The following is a 23798-nucleotide window of genomic DNA, read 5'->3' as shown; positions in this document are numbered from 1 at the left end:
AGTGCTAGCTGAGGTTTTTCATGTATGCCCTTTATCAGAAGTTCCCTTCTTTTCCTAGTTTTCTGAGTGTATTTATTATGAAAAGGGGTTGGATTTTGAGAAAGAAGGTATTTTTCTGCAACAGTTGAGATGATCATGTGGTTTTAGCCCTTCGTTCTATTGATGTGGGGTACTACATTGATCTTTGTGTGTTGAACGACCCTTGCAGTTGCTGAGACAAGTCCCATTTGGCCATGGTGTGTAATCTTTTGAATACGGTGCTGAGTTTGGTTGGCTAGTATTGTGTTGAGGATTTTTCACTCTATATTCATAAAGGATATTGATCTGTAGTCTTCTTTTCTTTGCAACGTCTTTGGCTGGCTTCGATACCAGGGTAAAGCTGGTTATTGGCGTTAGCTGCATAGAATGAGTTAGGATGTGTTCCTTCGTCTTTTATTTTTTGAAGACTTCGAGAAATATTGGTGTTAATTCTTTAAATGTTTGGTAGAATTCATCAGTGAAGCCACCTCTCCCCGGGTTTTCCTTTCTTAGGAGGCTTGTGATTACTGATTCAGGCCTTTAATTGTTATGGGTCTCCCAGACTTCCTATTTCTTTTTGATTCAGTTTTGATGGTTTGTGTTTTTCTAGGAATTTTCTCATTGTGTCTAGGTTATGCTGGTGCACAACTATTCTTAGTCCTCTCATAGACCTTTTTTTATTCCTGTGAGAACAATATTAATGTCTCCACTTCTTTCATTTCTGAGTTTATCATTTGGTACCCCCCCCTCCTCTTTTGGTCAGCCTAGCCAAAAGTTGCCAATTTTGGTAATCTTTTTAAAGAACCACCTTATGTTTTTTGTTAATTATCTCCTACTTTTCATTTATCTGAACCCTTATCTTTATTATTTCCTTCTTTTGCTAACTTTGGTTCTCCTTAGTCTTCTTTTTCTAGATTTTCAAAGTGTAAGTTGATTTGAGATCTTTTTTACAACTCTAAGTTTCCCTCTAAACACTGAGAACCAATAAATCAGTAACTGGCAAAGATGCCAAGGATGGCAATCTTTTCAAAATATGGTGCTGAGATGACTGGAAAAAAAAGTAGAATGAAGACTCCTTTTTCATCACATACATATAGAAAAAAATATTTAAAACTCTGGAACAAAATATAAGATAACATTTTATAAACTCTTAGGATACAAAAATCACTAACTATTAAAGAAGCAATTGATAAGTTAGACTTCATCAAAATTGAAAACTTCTACTCTGCTAAGGATACTGTTAAGAAAGCAAAAATGCAAGCCACAAAGCAGGAGAAACTATTGGCAACAAATGCTCATAATAGAGTCCTCATAGGTAAAGAAGTCTTACAACTTAATAAAGACAAGCAATCCAATTAAAAATGGCCAAAGGAGACTGCTTTCAGGTTCCAGTTCTGCAGTAAGGACCTTGGAAGTAGCCACTTAATGCTTACAAGTAAAAAGGTGAACTGACTGAAAAATTCTTACTTCTTCTAGGATCTATAAGAGAGGGGAAGACACAGGGCAACACGCCACCTCAAAGACTGGAGAGGCAGACAGGCAAGTATGGAGAACAACTTACCTGAGCAGAGACCCACAAATGGAAACTGCCAGGGGAACCAGCGCTGAGTAAGGAAACCTGAACTACAGTTGAGGAATTGCTGGAGACTCAGTGTGGACAACTCTGGGAGTTAAAAACTCCAGCGACACTGACTCATGGAGGGTGGGAGCACAATTTTATGAGATTTACCTCCAGGAGTTCAATAGGGTTCTCACAGTAAATATTGGAGAAAAATTCTTTTGTTCTTCCAGTAGGGGGATGAGAAAAGAAACCATTTTGAAATACACTAGACCTTTATGTCCTTATCAAGACCTGCCCTCAGGAGAAACTAGCTAACTAGAACCTAAGCTGCTAAGGGTATTATCAGAGCCTAACTGACCTGGGGAAAGAAAACAGCCAGACCCAGTCAGTTCCAGTGAACCGGGGGAAGGGAGAGACCAACTCCAGCCCATTCTAGCCATCCTCTCCAACCTAAAAGGGGAGAAAAATGAAAGTTCCAGTCCAGTGCTAGTAAATGACTAAAAGACTGAGACCTAATCACAGGACAATAGAACACTTTCCTTCCCACCACACCTCACCACCCTGTTATTAACGCTTATTTACAACAGTTCTTTTTACATGACACGTCATGTCCCACCATCAAGAAAAAATTACAAGGCATACCACAAGGTAAAAACACAATTTGAAGAGACAGAGCAAGCATTGGAATTAGACATAGGAGGGATGTTGGAATGGTCAGAGCATGAATGTGAAACAATTATGATTACTGTGATAATGGCTCTAATGGACAAAGTAGACAGCATGCAAGAACAGATAAGCAATTTAAGCAAAAAGATACAAATCCTTAGAAAGAACCAAAAAGAAATGCTAGAGATTAAAAACACTGTAACAGAAATAAATGCTTCTGACAGGCTTACTAGTAGACGAGACATGGCTGAGAAAAGAACCTGAGCCTGAGGATATAACAGGACAAACTACCAAAGCTAGAAAGCAAAGAGGACAAACACTGAAAAAACAAACCAAAACAAAACAAATTATCCAAGGACTGTGGGACAACTGCAAAAGGTGTAACATATGTGTTAATAGGAATGCCAGAAGAAGATAGAAAAAAAACCAGACGAAATATTTGAAACAAAAATGATTGGGAATTTTCCCAAGTTAATGTCAGACACCAAATCACAAGTCCAGGAAGCTCAGACACCACCAAGTAAGGTAAGTGCCCCAGAACTACAATTAGGCACAGCATTTTCAAATTGTAGAAAAACAAAAAAAAAGGGAAAGAAGCCAAAGGAAACCCTTAAGTAGCTACATCCTACTTAACGGGGAGACTCAAAGCTTTCCCGCTAAGATCAGGTACAAGGCAGATGCCCCCTCTCATGACTTCCTTTTCAGCATCATTCTGGAAGTCCTTGCTTAAAGCTTTAAGGCAAGAAAGGGGGGAAATGTATACATAATGGGAGGAAAGAAATAAAACAGACTTTATTGGCAGATGACATAATCATCTATTTAGAAAATGCAAAATATTTGAGAAAAAAAAAACAAACCCTGGAACTAATAAGTGATCATTATTAGGTTGCAAGGATGTTGGTTAATATACAAAACTGAATTGCTTTCCTATAGATCAGCAAAGAAAAAGTGGCATCTGAATTAAAAACACAATAGCATTTACACTGTGTTGGCATCATAGTATCAACATATGCAGAGAGAGCTGATGGCTATTCTGAAAGTTTATTAAACTACACAGGCTTATAAAGCAAAAGAGAACAATATGGAAAATGTTTAACTATGGTATGACATTTTATGACTCCCTAGACACACAGATTGTTTTAAGGTCAGGATCTTAAGATCCTTTGATATTTTTGATAGATTACGCTTGCTCATCATGGAGCCAGTGAGCCTTACATCTTATCAGGGCGGAACATATAGGAAAATAGCTGTTTGACGACATTCTTTCTGACTCAGGCGGCTGTGGTTGCCCCCCTCTGGGGATCCTACCTGTCATTGGCTAACCAGCCTTCTCACCTCTGAGTCTGCAGCCTTTTATAACTTGTTTACCATTCCAGCCCAAGGCTCGTTCCTTTGTTCACACAATCGGGGAGCTACACATTGGCACCAAAATGAAATACTTAGGTATAAATCTAATGAAATATGCACAAGATCTATATGAGGAAAACTACAAAAGTCTGATGAAAGATATCAAAGAAGAATGAAAAAAATGGAGAGATATTCCATGCTTATGGATAGAAAGACTCAATATTATCAAAATGTCAATTTGTCTCAACTTGATCTATGGACTTAATGCAATTCCAACAAAATCCCAGCAAGTTATTATGTGGCTGTTGACAAACTGATTCTAAAGTTTACATGGAGAGCAAAAGACCTAGACTAGCCAACTCAACGTTCAAGGAGAAGAACCAAGTCTGAGGACTGATGCTATGTGACTTCAAGACCTCTTATAAACGTAATCCAGACAGTGTGGTATTGGTGAAGGAAGAGACAAGAAGATCTATGGAACAGAACAGAGAGCCACCCTCAGCCACGGGTGAGACTGGGAGGGTTGAATAGGCAGAGCACAGAGGATTTTTAGGGCAGTGAAAGTACTCTGATATTATAAGGACCGATACATGCCATACATTTGTCCAAACCAATAGAATGTACAAATCAAGAGTGAACCCTAATGTAAACTATGGACTCTAGGTGATAATGACATGTCAGCGTAGGTTCATCAGTTGTAACAAAGGTACTGCACTGGTGGGGTATATTGAGAATGGGGGTTGCTGTGCATGGGGGTGGGGTACAGCAAGTGGCTATATTGGAAGTCTCTGTACCTTCCTCTCGATTTTGCTGTGAACCTAACGCTGCTCTGAAAAAATAAACTCCTTTTTAACAAAATGTTTAAAGCACCCATGCAGACAATTCACAAAAAAAAGATAACTCATTCCCAATCTACATATGAAAAGATGTTCTACATCATGAGCTATCAGGGAAATACAAATGAGGCACACTGTTCACCCACTGGGATGACTGAAATGTCAAAGAGTCACGACAAGCATAGTGTTGACAAGGTAGTGGAGCAAATGTAAGTCTTACACTTTGTTTATGGTAATTTAAGATGGTAAAATCACTTTGGAAAATGGAATGTTAAGTTCTCATAATGTTAAAGACATACCTACCCTGCAATCCAGCAGTTCTACTGCAATTTTATCCACATTAAACAAAATATATGTCCATTAAAAGTCTTGTACAATAATGTTCATTTCAGCTTTATTTGTAATAATGGAAAACTGAAACCACACAATATCCATCAGTAGGTGAATTAAAAAAACCAAATTGTGGTATATTCATTTAATGATAATCTTACTCTGCAATAAAGAATGAGTTGCCAATTCATTCAACAATATTTGTCAACTTCACACACTTTATGTTGAACAAAAGACAGTCAAAAGAGTACATAATGTATAATTCCATTGATACAGAGTTCTAAAATATTCTAAATGAATCTAAGCTGATAGATCTGCTGAATCAGATAAATGGTTCCACTGAGTGAGTGGGAAGAAAGGGCTATCCCGTCAAGTGGCCCAAGAGCACTTTTCTGGCATGAAGAAAATGGTTTATATTGATTAGAGATGGTTACATGAAACAATGGACTTCTAAAAATCCTCAACGATACACTTAAAATGAGTATTTTACTGTGTATAATTGTATATAAACTATATAAAGTTGATTAAAAAAACGAATGAGGCAAAAGTGAAGGTTAATGATGATGCAATCAATAGAAATTATTATAACAAAAATTCAGTATTTCATTAATAACAGATCCATCTCAAATAGAAATAATGAGTAATATGTTCTCAGATTGCTGATAATCCAAATAATGATGAGTAATGAGTCAAATGACCCAACTGGAAAAAGTACTGAAATTTTGACATGAAATACTGGCATATAAAATTCACAATATGTAGCTAAAAATCAGAAAATCTATGACAACCTAGTAGTAACGTATAACCGATTCTAAGTATTTAGGTTCAATCACCACACCAGAAACTTTATGTGCTCTGAATCCCTACAGATTATAGGTGAAAAAAAGCTTCATAGAAATTTTTTTTAACTTGACAGTCCTAAATATTTATGACATTATCAAATGAAATCATTAGTTTGGAAGAAACTTTTATAAACAATTTCATCATTCTTACCAGAAAAAAGACTGAATTATCTTTGTGTTCTCTGTATAGAAAATGATCTTCAACCTCCTTGTTGAGGTGAAGTGTATTAAGCCCAAATATGTAACTTTTATTGGGTTGTGTTTGCAGCTTAAATATATTTTAATGAAATTTTTTATATGTGTGGGTTTTGTCCATTTAAAAATTTGGAATTTGCACTATTCATCCCAAATAAATATTAACGATACCCCTCAAATTGTGTAAACTTTAGACTCTGCAACTTCTGAGAGTACCTTGAAATCAATGAATCTCTGAGTGTAAATAGCAATTTGTGGGAAAATTCATTCAGTCTAATTTCATAAGTTTAAAAACATGTATAACTTAATATATTTACAGATTAAATACAAATATGGTAAAATTACTAGGAAAGGCCCACAGTGGGCTCAGGGGCACAGTGAAATTATGATTTTCGTGGGCCCTAAGCACTTTGTGCCTTCATGGGTACTTTCCTCCTTAAAAATATCAGAAATGATATTTTATGACTGTTGATATAAAGAGCAATAAACGGTAAATGTTAAAACATTTTTCTGTATAACTGAATAAGTAAGAAACTAACACATCGTAAATCAACTAAACTTCAAAGGAAGTTTTTTCCATCAACCTAAAATTTCACTTTTTTTTTTGATTTTATAAAAAGTTAAAAACACTTTGGGGTGTCCCTGGCCCAAACTACTATGTGTAATGGAGAAGTCCCCCTGTTCAGTAATCAGGGTGATATTCCGCTTCCTACACCGTGGTGAGTAGCTTATTTTATAAATGTTCTTTAAGAGCTACTTTAATAAAAATGTATGTAGTCAGCTCTGCAAGGATATACATGAAAATGGTTATCTCAGGGAAAGAGAAATTCAGCTAATTTTTACTATGTTTGTCTACCTGTCTTTCAAAAAAAGTTTTTTTCAATAGCCATCCAGATTCCTATCTTTCAAAAGTGTTCATATTATTTTTAAAACAATACATACACAACTGATAACGCAGTATAGCTTGAAACGGTTTTTTAACTTTCTTATTCAATCAGTGTTTCTGAACATGGCCGACATTTTTCACAGGGCAGAGAAAACTCCAGAAACGAGGAGAGTAACGGTCGCGGCCACGTGCCCAAGCTTCGCAGGCTGGGTTTGCGGAATTTCCATAACGGCCCGTCACGCGGCCCCGGGCCACGCCCCTTCACTGGAACGTTCTCTCCCGCGCCTCTCCCCGCCTCCCGCGGTCTCCCGGCTCATTCTTCGGTTAAGGTTCTCCTAGGTGAGGTTGTCGTGGCTGGCCCGTCAGCGCCGGGCCCACCTCGGCGTCCTCTCGTTTAGCGCCTTGGTCAAGACTAGTGATTGTTTTACTTTTCTGCTTCCTCCGTTAGAGTGTCAGCTAGCGGTAAGTCCTCACAGTCAGTCAGTAGTAAGCGTTAAAAAGAAAAAAAGGGTAGGCTTTCCAGAGGTCGTTCTGTCAGTCTGTGTTGTTTGTCCTCGTCCAGTGCTTACTGTACTCTTCTCCGTCATACAGTTTGGATGTGTTTCCCCCAACTAGGTGTTGATTACATGTTATTGACTTTTAGGTCTCTAAAGGAAATCCAGAGAGAAAAAAACCCCTTCGCGACCCGTAACACCTCCTGCTGAAACACCTGAGGCGTTGGAAAGAAGAAAAAGGACTGAAGGGAAAAGGCAGCAGGGTGAGCGTCTTAAGTCGTCTAGACCGCGACGTCGGGGCGCGGCCGCTCCCCGGAGAAACCCTGGTCTAGGCTACGGTCACCCGTTGGCTGCAAACTTTCGCCCCGCTCCTTAACCCGCATAGACTCTCCTGATTGGCGGGCCCCGCAGCCCGGAAGTGACACCAGCGCCCGGCTTCCCGGCCTCCCGGCGGAGCCTGGGCGCGTCTCTCCCCACGCCCCGCCCCTCCGGCCACCAAAACAAGCGAGCTGCACAGGGGGCGGGGCCTGCGAACGGCCGACGCCGCGCAGGGGGCGGGGCCTGGGCTCCCGGCGACCTCGAGTTGGGCGGCCGGACGCGGACGGAGGTTCCCAGGTGCGCGCCCGCACTTCCGCCCTCGGCAGACTGTTGAGCCGAGGCATGGAGGTGGGCTGGCGGCCGGCGCGAGGCCGAGCGGGGTGAGGAGAGCGGTGGGTTGAGGCCACAGGACCCGCGGGCGTAAGCGCTTGCGCGGCCGGTGCGCGCGGGGCGGCGTGGAGTAACGGCTGCGGCGCGTGAGGCCCGGGCGGATGGGGGAGGGGCGGCGCAAGCTCGCTGGCTTCTCAGGAGAGTTGCGGCGCCCGAGGCGGGAGCATCCCCGAGGCGCCCGGTGGTGCCGCCCTGTCTTGCCTCCTGTTCCCCGGGACCCCAGTTCCTCCGTCCGCGTCCTCTACCCTGCGGTCTCGTGTGAGCTGTTTTTGGCCCGGACACTACGTAGTTTCCGTGGGAGTGACTCGGGGGTCTCGCTGTAGCAAGTCTGTCTGCTGGACGCCCCCTCCTTCCTCCTGCTCCAGGGCTCGTCCCTTTGGAGAGTGTGGCTCTCCCGCTTGGCCACCTGAGTCCTCCCTGCCCCACCTGAAGGCGATGGAGGGCTGACAGCCCCCAGAGGGGCTCTGAGCGCCATCCCCACTCTCCAGGAGCGAGAATGTGCCAGAGACTGGAACTTCGGGCCCGTGAAACCTGGCAGGAGGCTGGAAGGGAGACGAACCCCACGGTTTGCAGAGATGAGTTAGTTACTGTCCCAGAGCTGAACTTACCTGCATTCGCTAATGGGCGTTTTTGAGTGCCTCGCTGGCCCCACCGTGGAGCCGAGGTCTCCCGAGGAACTGCTCCCCCTGTGGAGTCAGATTCGTACTTGCACTGTCTCCTCTATTACGGGTAGATCCATGGGCGAGTTGTCTGATCTCTCTGAGCTTGAGCTTTTTCATCAAATAGTTGCATTTGGTTCTACTCTACAAAGATTGTTGTGAAACTCAGATAAGATGGTATAAAACCCACTTCCTTAGTTTTGTTTTGTTTTGCTTTTTCAGAAATGTTCTTTGGGGGCCAGAGTCTGGGTATCTATGAGTGCAGATCCTCACCCATTCTCAAATAAGCCCAGGAATCTCGACTGAGAGGATTACTTCTCTTAAGGCCGTTACCCTCAGGTAATTATGTTCTGACACAAGCATTTAAAACATTTTTTCAGTCACTTAGTATGTGCCAAGCACTGAAGTAAAAAAGACAACACAAAACAGATCCTTGCCCCCTGACAGAGCAGGTAGGTGGGATACATAAGTAACCTCCTCAGCCCAACATGGTAAGCACGATTATGGAAATGTGTACAAAGTCCTGAGGGGACAGAGAAGAACGTTGTCAAAGACAGGCTGGAAGGGAGAGGATGAGTCAGACAAGGCCCCCAGATGATGATGCTCAGGGATGCATTACACGTAGGTAGTTCTCAAATCTGGCTTTTTATCAGAATCACTAGAGTTCTTTTAAAATGAATCTGAATTTCATCAATAGTATCTCAGCATCCCCCCGCCTGCCGCCCCCCATCCCCCCAAGTTCCTTAGGTAAGTCTGAAGTGCATTCAGGGCTGAGAACCAGGCAGAGGTATGTAGGGTGGGTGTTCAAGGCACAAGAGCTTCCGTAAAGGCAGGTAATGAGACACCAGGAAGCATTCTGGGACGAGCAAGTGAGAGGGAATGCACAAGGTGATGCTGAAGCCAGGTCATGGAGGGCCTTGTGTGGTGAATTCAAAATTTTTAATTTTATCCCCCAAATGTAGAGTTATTTGTGCTTTCAAAGTCCAGCTTTTGCTTTGGCCTTTGGCAGCATTTTGGAGGAAAAATTGGTGGTGGATCAAACAAGAGGCAGGTCATTTAGTTTCTTCTGTAATTCCGACAAGTAATGAAAAGGAATTAAACAAAGGCGGTGGCAGTCTCACTGAGAGTGTAGAAGTAACTAATTGGTAGACTCTGGAACTCATAGACATGGGGGCTAAGGAAGGAGAGTGGAGGATAAGTCACAGGTTACTGGTTTGAAAACTGAAGGGATGGTCATGCCATGGATATAGAGAATACAGGCCAGATAACAGCTTTAAGAGAAGGACTTTGTTCTGTTTTGGTCCTGCTTGCTTTGAGGCACCGGTCAAGTGAGTAGAGATTCACTGTATGCAGTTGGATTCTGAGTACAGTTGGCCCTCCATATTTTTGGGTTTTGCATCTCCAGATACAGAGGGCTGACTGTTCATTGTACTGTTCTGTTTTATGTAAGGCACTTGAGCATCTGCAGATTTTAATATCCATGGGGGGCTCCTGGAAGCAGTCCTCCGCAGATACTGAGAGACAGCTGTATATCTTTGTGGAATGCTAGGCTTATTTTTCATTTATTGAGTAGCTGAAACGAAGTTAAGCATTGTATTGAGTTGTGCCTACAGTCTCTAGGGGAAGCTTCAATTTAGGTAGTAGCTGAAACAGTGGTTTGAATTAAGACATCAAGAAAGAGGACATTGAATAAAGAGGTTAGAGTCTTGAGGACAAGGTTTGGAAGTTTTGATAGTAAGAGGTGGGGGAAAAGGAAGATGATCATGAAGGGGATTGAATAGAGGAAGTGAAAGGAAAGTGGTATCTTAGCCAAGGAATACGTGGTTAGCATTTTCATATGCTTTAGAGGAGCCGAGTAAAGGATCTGTTGGATTTGGTGGTATTAGGAACTTTTTGAAAACGTGCAGTGAAATGTAAGGTGGAAGCCAGAATTCAAAGGAGTTGAAGTGAATATAAATTACTTTTTCAAGAAGTTTAGCTAGGCAGGGTAGAAGAAACAGATTGTTATTTGAAGTTTCTGGCTAGCTATTATTGAGAAATGATACCCCCTGGGTAAGTCTGTGGAAAGTTACAGTTCTATCTCTGGTGAAGAAGCATTCTGTGTTATTGACAAATCAGCTTTTTTTTTTTTTAGCATTCTTTTTTTTTTTAACATTTTTTATTGATTTATAATCATTTTGCAGTGTTGTATCAAATTGACAAATCAGCTCTTGATTTGATGCATGGGAGCAGCTTTTATGTCTGTCCTGCAGCCCCATCAATGATTCCATAGTGATTCCAAACAGTTAAAAACAGTGATGAAATTAACAGAACTGCTCTCTAGAAGAACTAAGTTGTGCAAAAATGTGTAGGATTCAGGATCATCTACCAGCAGTTTTCCCTTAAAAATTGCAATATAACCTATTCAGATTTTTTGGCAGGGGAGGTAATTAGGTTTATTTGTAGATATAGATATTTTATTCTCCATTTTTTTATTGAAGCATAGTCATTTTACAATGTTGTGTCAATTTCTGGTGTATATATTTTTTAATAGAGGTACTGGGGATTGAACCCAGGTCCTCATGCATGCTAAGCACACGCTTTACCACTGAGCTATACCTTCTTTCCTTCCCCACCACTCTCATTCTGATTTTGGGGGCTTAGCTGTTGGGCCAGTGAAGATTTTATTTTGTTTTTTTGTGGGGAAAGATAATTAGGTTTCTTTATTTAATGGAGGTACTGGGTATTGAACCCCAGACCTTGTGCATGCTAAACATGCACTCTGCCACTTAAGCTATACCCTCCCCCTCTGAAGATTTTAGATTTGGGGACATAACCACACCCATTTATGGCCTTTTGAGAGGAGCTGTGGAAACATGTTTCTGTTATGCATCGGCCTTATAGCACCATTCTCTCTGCATTATAAATTCCATGGCACTTAACTGATAAATGGCAGTAACTCCCATCTACTTGGAGAAAATTTAGTTCCGGATTTTGGCATGTGGAGGTGGGCCAGCTCTCTGGGTGAAATAAAGAGCAGACTCCATAATTTTCTTATTAGGAGGTTTCTTTTGCTAACTGCTCTTCTGTTAATAATTATTTTAAAGTGTACACCAGTTTATTTGTACTTTTCAGTACCTTAATTTTTTCAGAACTTCAGTTAACTGCACTATAATCTGCCCAAATCAAGCTTGAAACAGTTGATGTTTGAGAAACCCATAAGTTTCATTTTCTGTTCTTGAGTCATCTAGAAAGTGAAACTTACTGAATTGAATTAGATCACCGGAAACTTCTAACTTCATAGTATTATAGTATTGGCTGTTCAGATATAAGAAATTCTTCTTTGAATGAAATAATTTATGTCCTGCAGAAACATAGTGTCCGTTATATTACTTGGTATTCCCTAGTTTGCAGCATCCTTCAAAAAATGTAATTGAGTTAGAATTAGTGTCAGGAAAGAGCAGGACCCTCCAGTTGAACTAGCATGTTACTTTTCATTTTTTCCCAAATGAAGACTGTGATTTAATCATGTCATCTTTTGCTCTGCTTTTCAAAAAGAAGCTCCTAATTTAGGATTTAGTGAAATGAAATTTCTTCCAAATAACTTTTGATTTCCCTCTCTTTTTTAATCTCCTTTTAAAATGTCCTTTTCTGTGTGTACTTTAATGTTGAAAGCTGCCCTAAGTTCTTTTTTAGAAGCATGAAGGAAGTATACAACTTATATTTAATGAATTTTAAAATCGATTCACAAGACAAATACATGTTTTTGATGACACAGAGATTATAAATTCTGTCAAGATGTGATCCATTTCCCATTAGCAGAGCCTATGCACTTTGAATTTTAGAGTGATACGCATTGAGAAACTTCACACTGCCAAGTTTCTGTACCTAAGTATTCAACGACTTGAGTCATGTTTCTTACCCTTTTATTATCCCTTCTCCCTCTCTGAAAGGAGACTTTTTAGACATTTCTTTCCTATGAGTTTCCCTTGAATTTTAATACCACTAGTGTATTATATACCTCTTTATGTACTTTATATATGTCTGTGCTTTATGCATAAAAAGAGTAGGACTTTTTTATGTCTCACTAGCGAGTTTGGTGTCCCTCCCAATAAGAGTGCACAGGTTAGGTTCACCCAGTTATGATGTGAACTTCGTGGGGTTTACATTTGGGTTTGTAACTTTTTTCCCATTAGTCTGATACTTTACATTTGTAGGATAATTAAGGTCAAGTTTTTAAGGTCAGGCTTTTGGGGTAATTTCCTGGCCCAATTCCCAGTAAAACAAAACATTTTCATATGATAGAACACTTGGTTCTATTCCCTTTGGGTGTGGTTTTCTTCCTTGTCAAAGACTGGCTAATACCTGTTTGGATAATTCCTTAGGCTTGTCTTGCGGTTTTTCTTATGAATGGACTGGGGTTACGGGTTTGGGGGAAGCATACAACAGAACTGAAGTTCTTTCCTCTTCATGGTATGCCAGGGATTACCAGCACGACTTGCTCCTGGCGATGTTAACCTTGATCGCTTGCTTACCATTGTTTTGGCCAGGGGTTTCCACTGTAAGTGTGACCTTTACATACTGTCTTCTTTGGAGTGCTTATCAAGTCCACTCCTCGCTTAAGATGGGATGGGGTTAAGCTCCACTTCCTGGAATGGGGAGTATCTGTATCACTTTGGAATTCTTCTTTGGGCAGATTTGTCCTTTCCCCCACATTTGTTTATTCAGTCACTTGTATCAGTATAGAGTCATGTATATTTACTTTATACTGTGGTTTATAATCCAGTATTACATTATTTTGTTATTTGTTTCAGCTTTGGCCACTGAGAGCTCTTCTGGTGTCTTGAGCACTTTTTTTCTGTCACCATAAGATGTCGCAGACTCACTTTTATTTTCCCTGCCTCAGCCTCTTACTTGTTTATTTCAAAGCAAACATTTGCTATTTGTTTAGCCACAATGCATTGCTTACTGACAATGCGCTATTTACTTTTATATGCATTTAGTTATTTATAAGAACATAGCATCTTAGCTTTTATTGCACCTCATTAGGGTTGGAGATCTCTTTGGATTTTGGCCTCCACCTTATTTGCTAATCCTCTGTTTCATGCATCTGCAGTCTGATAAACTTGCCTTAACGTGTATCTTCCTTAAAACTGTTGACCCATTGGGCTCTTGGGATTTCACTTTGTTTCCTGGTAAACTTGCTACTTTGCTCTCTTTGAGACTGCTAGGATCTGGGAAATTTATTTCATCTTAACCCTTTCACTTGAGTTTGGGTGGCGGAGGCTCCAATAGGATTGTAAAACAAAAATTGGAGTTAGTCAGAAAACTGCGTGTGTCACACTTACTAGCAATAGATTGTCAACGTTTGTAGTTATTACAGTTCATACTGCATCAATGAGCAGTGAATTATGAGCAGCAGTTCATACATACGTGCAAATTCATGTATATACACTTTCTAACCAAGAGAAAATTCATCTATGAATTTCTATTATTGGTATGGACTAATATTTATAGATTTTTAGGTTTCCAGGGATTTCTGGAGCATGGCTTCAGGAAATATGAAAAGTTTCCAGAGCTTTTCACTTGACTCCAGTCCATTATTAGAGCACTCCAAAATCTGTACTTTGAAAACATTGATAATACATATTTTTCATCAATACTGCATAGTTTTGAGTCTTCTTTATAGCACAACTGAACATTGCCTAATGATGTTTATCACTAACTGCTCTCATTTCACTATTTTTCATGTGTCACAGATAAAGATTTTAGGAGTAGGCTCAGGTTGAGTTTAGTCAGTGATTGATAAACTGGCCAGCAGAATGGATGTGGTCAAGACACATTTTAAGTTGAAGACAGGATCGTTACTAGAAAGTGTATCCATTTGTCACACAGAATAGGCCTGAAGGGTTGTGTTGTTCTTTTTTCTCAAGTCTTTCAGTGTCTTCTTTTCTGGATGTAGGTACAGAATGAGCACATGTTGTTGGTGTACGCCTGGTGGTGTTTCCACCATTGACTTCCTACAGCGCTATGCATCCAGGATCCACTCGAGTGAATTTCAGACAGCCAACGAAGACCTCTGCTACTGCTTAGAGTGTGTGGCTGAATATCACAAAGCAAGGGACGAATTGCCACACTTACATGAGGTAATTGACATTAGATGGGCAGTTTTCTAGAGCTTGATAATTAGGAAAAGAATAAATTTGAACTCTGTTGGAAGCATTTGGGGAACTGATGATGTGATTTAACTTTGAAGGCCGATATACTAGTACCTGACTCATTGCCTGGTGTGTGGTAGGTACTGAGTAAATGCTTATTGACTGATGGAATTGAAATACAAAGCAGAATTTTATAATCCTCCTCTTTTAGTCATTTTGATACAAAACAATTTTATGAAATGAAGTGATGTATGGGGGTTTTTTGATTCATGCTTTTATATCATTGTGTTTGACAGTGTTATTCTGAAGTATCTGAATGGCTTGAGTTATTTTTTCATGTGACTAATAGTTTTTTTTTCCCCTTCTCTTTTCGTTTCTTAGCAGGTAAATGTTATAAACCAGTTAGAGTAAGTATATTTTTTAGTCACAGCAACCAAAGTGAAACACATAATTTTAAGTACGTGGGTTTGAATATTTGGTTTATTACATTTATCTGCTGAAAAATGGAACACAGATCATAGAGATAAGTATAATAATACAGAAATTTGAGGAGAGGGGATGATTCGTTATGAACCTGTTGAGAAAACTTTTACAAAGTTACCCTGCTTCCAAGTTTTACAGAGTTTTCTAGCTGACTGATGTCTTTATGCTGAAGCTGATGTTTTCAGGTGGGTACCTATGGCTGGAACACAGAAGGGAAGACATGGAACACCTAGCTCTTGCCTTGACAAAGACGCTCCAGCTTCTCATTTCCTTTTTAATAGAGTGTAGTTGATAGAGATAGTGACATATTTTATAGTAAAACTCCGCAAGAGCATCTCAGGCTCTGTGTGCTCATGTTCATGTATCATACAGACCGTTTTTATGTTTAGTGGCTGTTTTCTTCAAAGCTAATATATGATGTTTAATACTTCTTTAAACTTCTGAATTTTTATACTTAGGAAGAGGCTTTCTAGAAAGATCATCGCATCCAGTATACTTTGTTGTTAAAGATATAAAGCACACTGCCCATTTTTCTTTCCCTGTAGATTTTATGGGAATTAGAAACCTTACGTCTCATAAACCACTTCGAAAAATCCATGACGGCAGAAATGGGAGACGACGATGTGTACATAGTAGACAACAATGGGGAGGCACAGCTGTTCGACTTCACTGGCCAAGACTTTGAAAATAAGCTGCGAGTTCCTCTTCTCGAAATACTGAAGTATCCTTATCTACTTTTACATGAGCGTGTTAGTGAGTATCTTGGGTATTCCACAGTTACATCAGCTTTATTATTTTAAGAATTGTAAGAATTTTGGTTTATCTGTATTGAAAATCTGTTTGTTAAACATATAATTAGGATACTTATTATTTTTCCCCAACATTTTATTATGAAAGTTTCCAAACATACAGAAAAGTGAATTACACAGTGAGTACCGTATACACACCACGTAGATTCTGCAGTTACTAACATCCTGCTGTATTTGCTTTATCACATGTTCATCTAAATTCAGTTAACTTTCATCTTTGTAATTGCCTGTAGCAGAGTTTCTCAGCCTTGACACTGTTGACATTTTGGACTGGATGGTTCTTTGTCGTGGGTGCTGTGCTGTCCGTTGTAGGATGGTTAGCGGCGTCCCTGGCCGCTCTCCGCTAGATGACAGTAGTTCTTGCTCTCCCCACTACCCAAGTTGTGACAACCAAACATGTCTCTAGATATCACAAAATGTTTCTTGGGAGTTGGGGAGCAGGGCCGGGGAGAGGCAGAATTCATTGCCCCTGGTTGAGAACCATTGGTCTGTAGTAATTTTTGCTAATCACAGTGGCATAGCAGATTATGGCTACCTAGAGTTTGGTCATTCATATTTGCATTTCTTAATATGAATCTTAGGGACGTTTTCCTGGTCTATCAAATCTAACAAAATAACAGCACCTTTATGGCACCTACTATATCTAGTCCATGTTCAGATTTTCCCAGTAGTGACAAAATGTGGTTTTTGGCTGGTTTATTTAAATTAGGGTCTGATCAGGGACCATACATTGATTGCATGTGATTCATATTTTGTGCATCTCTTTTAATCCAGAGTAGTCTACTCTTAAACACATGTACATACACTTTTTTTGTCATAACTTTGGCTTGCTGGGACCAGATGGGTGTACTATAGAATAATGAACTTCCTGGAGTTTTCTCATTGCTTTCTTGTCATGTTGTTCAGCTTGTTTCTCTGTCCTCCGTATTTTCAGTAAGCTGAAAAGTAAACCTAAAGGTTTATTTGGTAAATCGGTTCTTTATAAATAAATTCAAAATAGATTTTTAAATTCTAACAAGTCATTTTTTAAACATTTACTAAAGAATACTATATCCGGAAAAGTTTATAAGCTTGATGATTTTTCATACACTAGATGCACTTGTGTAGTCAGCACCCAGATTAAGAAACAAACATCATCAGCGCCCCAGGAACTCTCCTTTTACTTTTCCAGTCGTTATTCCTCCTCCGCAAAGCTAACCACTGTCACTACAGTATTCTTTGAAGCTTGACGAGCTAAAGTTGATTCATCTGATAGGGTAAATGTGTGAGTCTATTCAGCACACTTTTGAAAGAATAGTGAAGAACCTTCCATAAGACAACAGGGATTGGAATAGTGCTGGCACAGGGAGACTAATGGAACAGTAGAGCGTCCGGAAGTAAAACAGGTATATTAGGGGAATGTGGTGGTTGTTGATGGGAGCATTTCAAGCTAGTGGAGAAAATGGGTTACTCAATAATTGACAGTAGGACAAAATAGCCATTTGGGGGAAAAGCTGATTTTATCACTCAAGTACCAGATAAAGGCCACATGGGTCAAAACGTAGAATGCTAATGCAATTGGACCCGTAATCATACTTCCAAGAAGATACCTTGTGGAGATAATTACGTCTAGTGTGAAAAAAATAGACGTATGTGCTAGTAAAGTCAGAGTAATTCATAGAACACGCTGTAGTCAGCTGATCAGGCTTTCAGGTAGGTTAAGTATTGTTCTTATATATTTATAGCATTTTTATGATTCAGTTAAAACAACCACCACAAAAGAACAACTTTTCATTTACTTACAGAGCAGCTGAAGGAGCCAGATTTAGGGAATCTTGGTAAGTTGGTAATATTCATGTTTTATGTTTATTGCCTTATTTTTTTCTCTTTAGACGAATTATGTGTTGAAGCACTTTGCCGAATGGAACAAGCTAATTGCTCCTTTCAGGTTTTTGACAAACATCCAGGGATCTATTTGTTTTTGGTCCATCCCAATGAAATGGTGAGTGTTAGGCAATGGGAGGGTATATTTTATTTTTGCATATACAGATAACTACAATAGAGGGTTTTGGTGTGTATTTTGTTTAAAATATTTGCCCGAATTACTGACTTGCCGTTTTAAAATGACTGCAGTCGAGGAGAGGGTGCTGCGGGGTGGAAGGAGCGGAGACTTAGGAGGGTAGGGAGCCCTTGCGGAAGGGGTGCTTCCGTGTAAGGGACAGGTGCAGGAGTTACTTGATCTCCTTTCCGTGTCCTGGCCTGAACTAATGAAGAGGGACCGTTCTCTCTTGCCTTCCTTGCTTGCCTGCCCTACCCCAAGCATGTGGAAATACCACTTAAATACCACTTGATACAATTATCTTGCTAATAAAGGAGATTTTTAAAAGGCGGCAGGGTTGGGAGGGTGGCAGTGGAGACGAGGAAATTCAGTTCCTAAGTGCTAGAGAAGAAGAGAGACGTAAGAATCAGAACAGTGGGTAGAAGAGAGGCAGAGAGCAACGCCCGAGTTCTAGAGCCTGACGTTGAGCTTCACGCTGAGGCTTGAGGTTTACCACCCTTTGGCAAGGCGGCGTGTGCTGTAGGTCCTGTGCACATTGGCCTCTGGAGCCAAGTTACACCATGAAGACAACAGCTGTGAAGGGCTGCTCTGCCAATATAAGGCCAGAAGAGAGGCTTTTTTTTTTTTTTAAGTGGCTAAGAGTGGTAATGGGGTTTCCAGGCAAAATGGTGGTGAATTTCAGTTTCCTCTGTGCTAGACCCATAACAATGATAGTAGAAAGTTCAAAAGAGGAATTTATAAAGGTACAACACACCCCTTAGTTTGGAACAGAAACAAAAGAGTGACAAATGGTGGCAGCCCATAGGCCTGGGTGGCCGTGGGTAGCTGGGGGTTGAGTTCGTGCAGGGTGATGGGCATTACGAGTGTGCACCAGGCAAGGGTAGGACCAGAGGCAAGGCCTGTGCTTAAAATAAGGGTGAGGCTTTCCTGCCTGTGAAAGAAGATGGGCAGAGTACAGCTCTCTGGGACTGGCTTTTTCAAAGCTGCAGACGTACCAGTAGAGGAAGCTGGTCCAGCCGCGCAACCAGGGCCTGGGCCAAGCACTTGCAGGCGTGGTGGCTGAGTCTGCGGGGCCAGGAATGGCTGTTCATTGTCTGTGCCTGTTTTATGGATGAGGAAGCTGAGTCCAGGCGTCAATGCACAGTTACACGGGCTGATGGGTGGCAGCTGGGATTTGTACGTAGGCAGCCTAGCTGCAGAGTCCGTATGCTTTTTTATCTTTTTTGCTTTTGTTTTTTCTGTTCTGTGTGCTTTCTAAAAAGTTTTTATTTGAAGATACTTTCAAACTTTCAGAAAATTCTCAAGAATAAAAGTAGAAAACAGCTATAGTTCCTTTACCTGTCATCCCCAATTATTCACAGTTCCCGCCATTTGCTTTTTCATTTCAATTAACTACATAGCTTTTCTGTTTCCAAACCATTTGAGAGTAGATTGCATATATCATGGCCCTTTACCTCTCAATACTTCAGCCTAAATTTCTTAAGAAACAGTACATTCTCACAATATTAAAAACTTCGGTGAATTTAATACTGACATAGTAAGTTCTGTTTTCCAGTTGTGACCCAGTATACTGCATGGCACTTCCCCACCATGCTCCAGCATGCAGACCAGGATCAGGATTTACATGTAGTTACATTGGTTTAGTCTCCCTTAATCTGAAACATTTCCTCAGCCTTTCTTTGTCTTTTATGACAATTACATTTCTAAAGAATAGTCATTTCTTCCCCACCCCATTTAAAAAAAAACTGAATGCTTTTTTTCATTTTGGATTTGTCTGATGTTTGCTCGTGGTTAGCTTCAGGCTGTATGTTCCCACCTGGAGTACCGCATACGTGATGTTATGTCCTTCTCGGTGTCACGCACAGAGGTGTGCCGTGTCATTTTGCCTCTCATGGTGATGTCAATTTTGATCACTAGTTGAGGTGCTGTCCAGTTTTTTCACCGTTTAATGTCTGTTTCTTAGATGCTTTAAGATCGCATAAATACCCTGCTTCTCAACAAAATTTTCTCCTAAATTTAACATCACCTGATGGTTCTTCCCTGAGCCAGTTTTTCTAAGATTGCAAAATAATTTTACAACCCCAGCCTCTTCCATGTTTACCACTCAGCGCTTGACATTCCTTATACTATAATCAAGGGACGTTTTCCCTTCTCCTGTTTATTTATTATCATTCTAGATGCACTGATTGCTTTTTTCGATAACTTTAAATTCATTACTTATGTTGCCATAGAGCCCATTCTTCTGTCTATTAATTGTTTTTCAAACTTTTCTGCCCATAACCTAAGTTAGAGTTTTTCATTGAGTACACACATACATATGTGTACGTGACATAAACATTTCACAAAACTGTTCTTACTCTTACTGTGAGAGATGCACACTGATACTTTTTCTGTTCCATTTTCTTAAGCTTATTAAGGTTGTAATTGCTAAATTTAATTTGTAGCCCACAAGAAATTTAACATCACTTCTCTTCGCTATATGGCCATTTAGAGGTGACCTTTGATTTCTTTTTAGGTTTCTCTTCATTTTTTATTTCTTTTTTCTAGCTTTCTATTATGGAAAATTACAAACATACAAAAGTATATTGGCATAATGAACCCCCATATATCCATGACTAGCCTCATCTATTATCAGTGCATGGTCAATATTCTAGCTCCCTTCGGTTTAGTTAGCACAATTCTTAGCAGAGCATTTCATCCAAAAAATACTTCAGTATATGTCTTTTAAAAGATGAGGACTTTACAGAAAAAACCAATTACGTCAACACACAGTAATAAATCTTAATTTCATATTTCTAGTCAATGTATAAATGGAAATGATTATCTCATAAATGCTTTGTTAGGGTTAGTTTGTTCAGATCAGGATCAAACAAAGTTCACATATTGCATTACAGTTGACCCTTGAACAACATGGTTTTGAACTCTGAGTCCACTCCTATGCAGGTTCTTTTTAATAGTATATAGTACTACACGACCAAGGTTGGTTTAATCCATGATGCAGAACCTCGGATATGGAGGGCCACCAGCTATATTATATTTGAGTTTTCAACTATGAGGAGGGTCGGTGCCCCTAACCCCTCCATGTGTGGTTCAAAGGTCAACTATAAATAGTATTGCATGTCTTTTATGTTTTTTAGGGGGGAGGTAATTAGGTTTATTTATTATTTTTTAATGGAGGTACTGGGGATTGAACCCAGGACCCTGTGCGTACTAAGCACACACTGTTAAGCTATACCCTCCTTCAATGTCTTTTAAAATCTATAGAAAACCCTGTTATAAGTAGATTCTTGCTATATGTAGACAGTTGTTCATTGAATGAAGTAATAAATGTGTTACACTTTTAGGTTCGGCGTTGGGCTATCCTGACTGCAAGAAACTTGGGGAAAGTGGACAGAGATGATTATTATGACTTACAGGAGGTTTTGACTTGCCTTTTTAAAGTCATTGAGTTGGGGCTTTTAGAAAGTCCAGACATTTATACTTCTTCTGTCCTTGAGAAGGGTAAACTGATTCTTCTGCCCTCACACATGTATGATACTACCAACTACAAAAACTATTGGTTAGGTGAGTATTATTCATAGACAAATACAGTTACTACTTTCCAGTAGTTCTTACGGCTATCCTGCAAAGGAAGTTGTCTCATTTGGTAATCTACAAAATTGCTCAGTGAAGGATTTCATAGTTCCCCATTCCTGTTCTGTCATTAAATTGACTAACTACATCTTGGTTTTAAATCATCTGTAATCATCTGTAAGAGGTACATTTTCAAGTATGGCAAGTAGATCTTTTATTTAAGGCAATATTAGATGTAACAAAATATTAGCATAGCAGCTCACTTTAACAGGGTTTGATCTATTTAAAAAAATAGGTTTAATATCTCTTTTCTCATCTGTAAAGGGTTTCTTGGCAGAAAGAGGTACTAGCTTTGGTTTTCAACAATTTCTATAGTAACTAAAATAGTTCTGCCTTCCTTCATTGATTCTAAGTCTTGTGTCATATTTGGCAGTGATAGGTATCTGAAATATGGTGATCTTAAAATTTAAGGGGTCTCAGATTTTATGAGATCAAATTGTGTGGTAGTCATCTTAGAAATTGTTTTCTAACCAGCTTCATGCCATTTTCCATTTTAATTCAGTCTAAAGTTCTGTTCTTGGGAGTAGTTATGTGTGAGTGTCTCAGACTTCAGTGTTTGAAGAACTGGATACTATCTTGTTCCATCTTACTGCCTTGTTATTCTTTTGCCAACGAAACCAGAGAAGGCATTAGAACAGTGTTATTTAACCAATTCAAGAAAACTCTACATAATCTTACAGGTATTTGCATGTTGCTGACCATTCTCGAGGAGCAAGCCATGGATTCACTGTTGTTGGGTTCAGACAAACAAAATGATTTTATGCAGTCGATACTTCACACCATGGAAAGGCAATCAGATGGTAATAACCTTTATTTGCTGAATACTGTTATGATGATGCACTTTGAAAATACTAGTGTCACTGCAAGAATTTGAATGCATGATGTGAAGAAGAATGAACATTTTATGGTTTAGGTCACAGATTCAATTCTTTTTTAAAATTGAAGTATAGTTAATTTACAGTGTTTCAGGTGGATAGCAAAGTGATTCAGTTATATATATCTATTTTTCAGGTTCTTTTCCATTATTGGTTATTACAAGATATTGAATATAGCCCCCTGTGCTAAATAGTAGGTCCTTTTTGTTTATTTATTTTATATATAGTGGTATGTATGTGTTAATCCCAAACTTCTGATTTATCCCTTCCTCTCCACCCTCCTTCCCCTCCCTTGCTTGGCTTTCAGTCTTGGTAACTGTAAGTTTGTTTTTTATGTCTGTGTGTCTATTTCTGGTTTGTAAGTAAGTTCATTTGTATCACTGTTTTTAGATTCCACATATAAGAAATACAGTATTCGTCTTTCTCTGTTTGACTTCACTTAGTATAATAATCTCTAGGTCCATCTATAGTGCTGCAAATGACATTTTGTCATTCTTTTTATGGCTTAGTAATATTCCATTGTGTGTTTTTTGTGTGTGTGTCTGTTTGTGTGTATGTGTAATATACACCGTATCTTCTCTATCCATTCATCTGTGGATGGACATTTAGGTTGCTTCCATGTCTTGGCTATTGTAAATAGTGCTGCGATGAACATTGGGGTGCCTGTATCTTTTCAAGTTAGAGTTTTCTCTGTTGGATATATGCCCAGGAATGGGATTGCAAGATCATATGGTAACTCTATTTTTAATTTTTTAAGGAACCTCCATAGTGTTCTCCATAGTGGCTGCACCAGTTTACATCAACAGCATAGGAGGGTCCTATTTTCTCCACATCCTCTGGCATTTATTATTTGCAGGCTTTTTAACAATGGCCATTCTGACCAGTGTGATGTAATACCTTATTGTAGTTTTGATTTGCATTTCTTTAATAATTAGTGATGTTGAGCATCTTTTCATGTGCCTTTTGGCCATCTATATATCTTCTTTGGAGAAATGTCTGTATTTAAGTCTTCTGCTTATTTTCGATTGAGTTATTTGTTTTTTCTGATATTAAGCTGTATGAGCTGTTTGTATATTTTGGGAATTAATCCCTTGTCAGTAACATCATTTGCAGTTACTTTCTCCAAGCCTGTAGGTTGTCTTCATTTTATGGTTTCCTTCACTGTGCAAACGTTTTTTTAAGTTTAAATTAGGTCCCATTTGTTTGTTTTTGTTTCTGTTACTCTAGGAGACAGATCCAAAAAAATATTGCTGCAAATTATGTCAAAGAGTGTTCTGCTTA

At 39.5% G+C, this 23798-nt stretch overlaps 1 protein-coding gene across 4 annotated transcripts in view; it reads left to right on the top strand.

Moving 5' to 3' along the window:
* The first annotated feature begins 7713 nt into the window (after positions 1-7713).
* SETX (senataxin) overlaps positions 7714-23798 on the top strand; it is a 65660-nt gene continuing 49575 nt past the window's right edge. Inside the window, exons 1-7 of one of the 4 annotated variants that reach the window (XM_032478725.1) lie at positions 7714-7790; positions 8765-8881; positions 14484-14667; positions 15708-15915; positions 17843-17952; positions 21354-21573; positions 22323-22442. In XM_032478725.1, coding sequence (XP_032334616.1) covers positions 14491-14667; positions 15708-15915; positions 17843-17952; positions 21354-21573; positions 22323-22442 — 835 coding nt within the window. In that variant the 5' untranslated portion in view covers positions 7714-7790; positions 8765-8881; positions 14484-14490. Of the gene's footprint in view, positions 7886-8764; positions 8882-14483; positions 14668-15707; positions 15916-17842; positions 17953-21353; positions 21574-22322; positions 22443-23798 lie in introns of all 4 variants that reach the window. The other 3 variants (XM_032478724.1, XM_032478722.1, XM_032478723.1) reach the window with 3 other exon arrangements.

The sequence above is a fragment of the Camelus ferus genome, chromosome 4, assembly GCF_009834535.1.
Source record: "Camelus ferus isolate YT-003-E chromosome 4, BCGSAC_Cfer_1.0, whole genome shotgun sequence".
In the NCBI taxonomy this organism is placed as follows: domain Eukaryota; kingdom Metazoa; phylum Chordata; class Mammalia; order Artiodactyla; family Camelidae; genus Camelus; species Camelus ferus.
The sequence above is the reverse complement of the archived record's forward strand: the minus strand, read 5'-3'. Positions and strand labels throughout refer to the sequence as shown.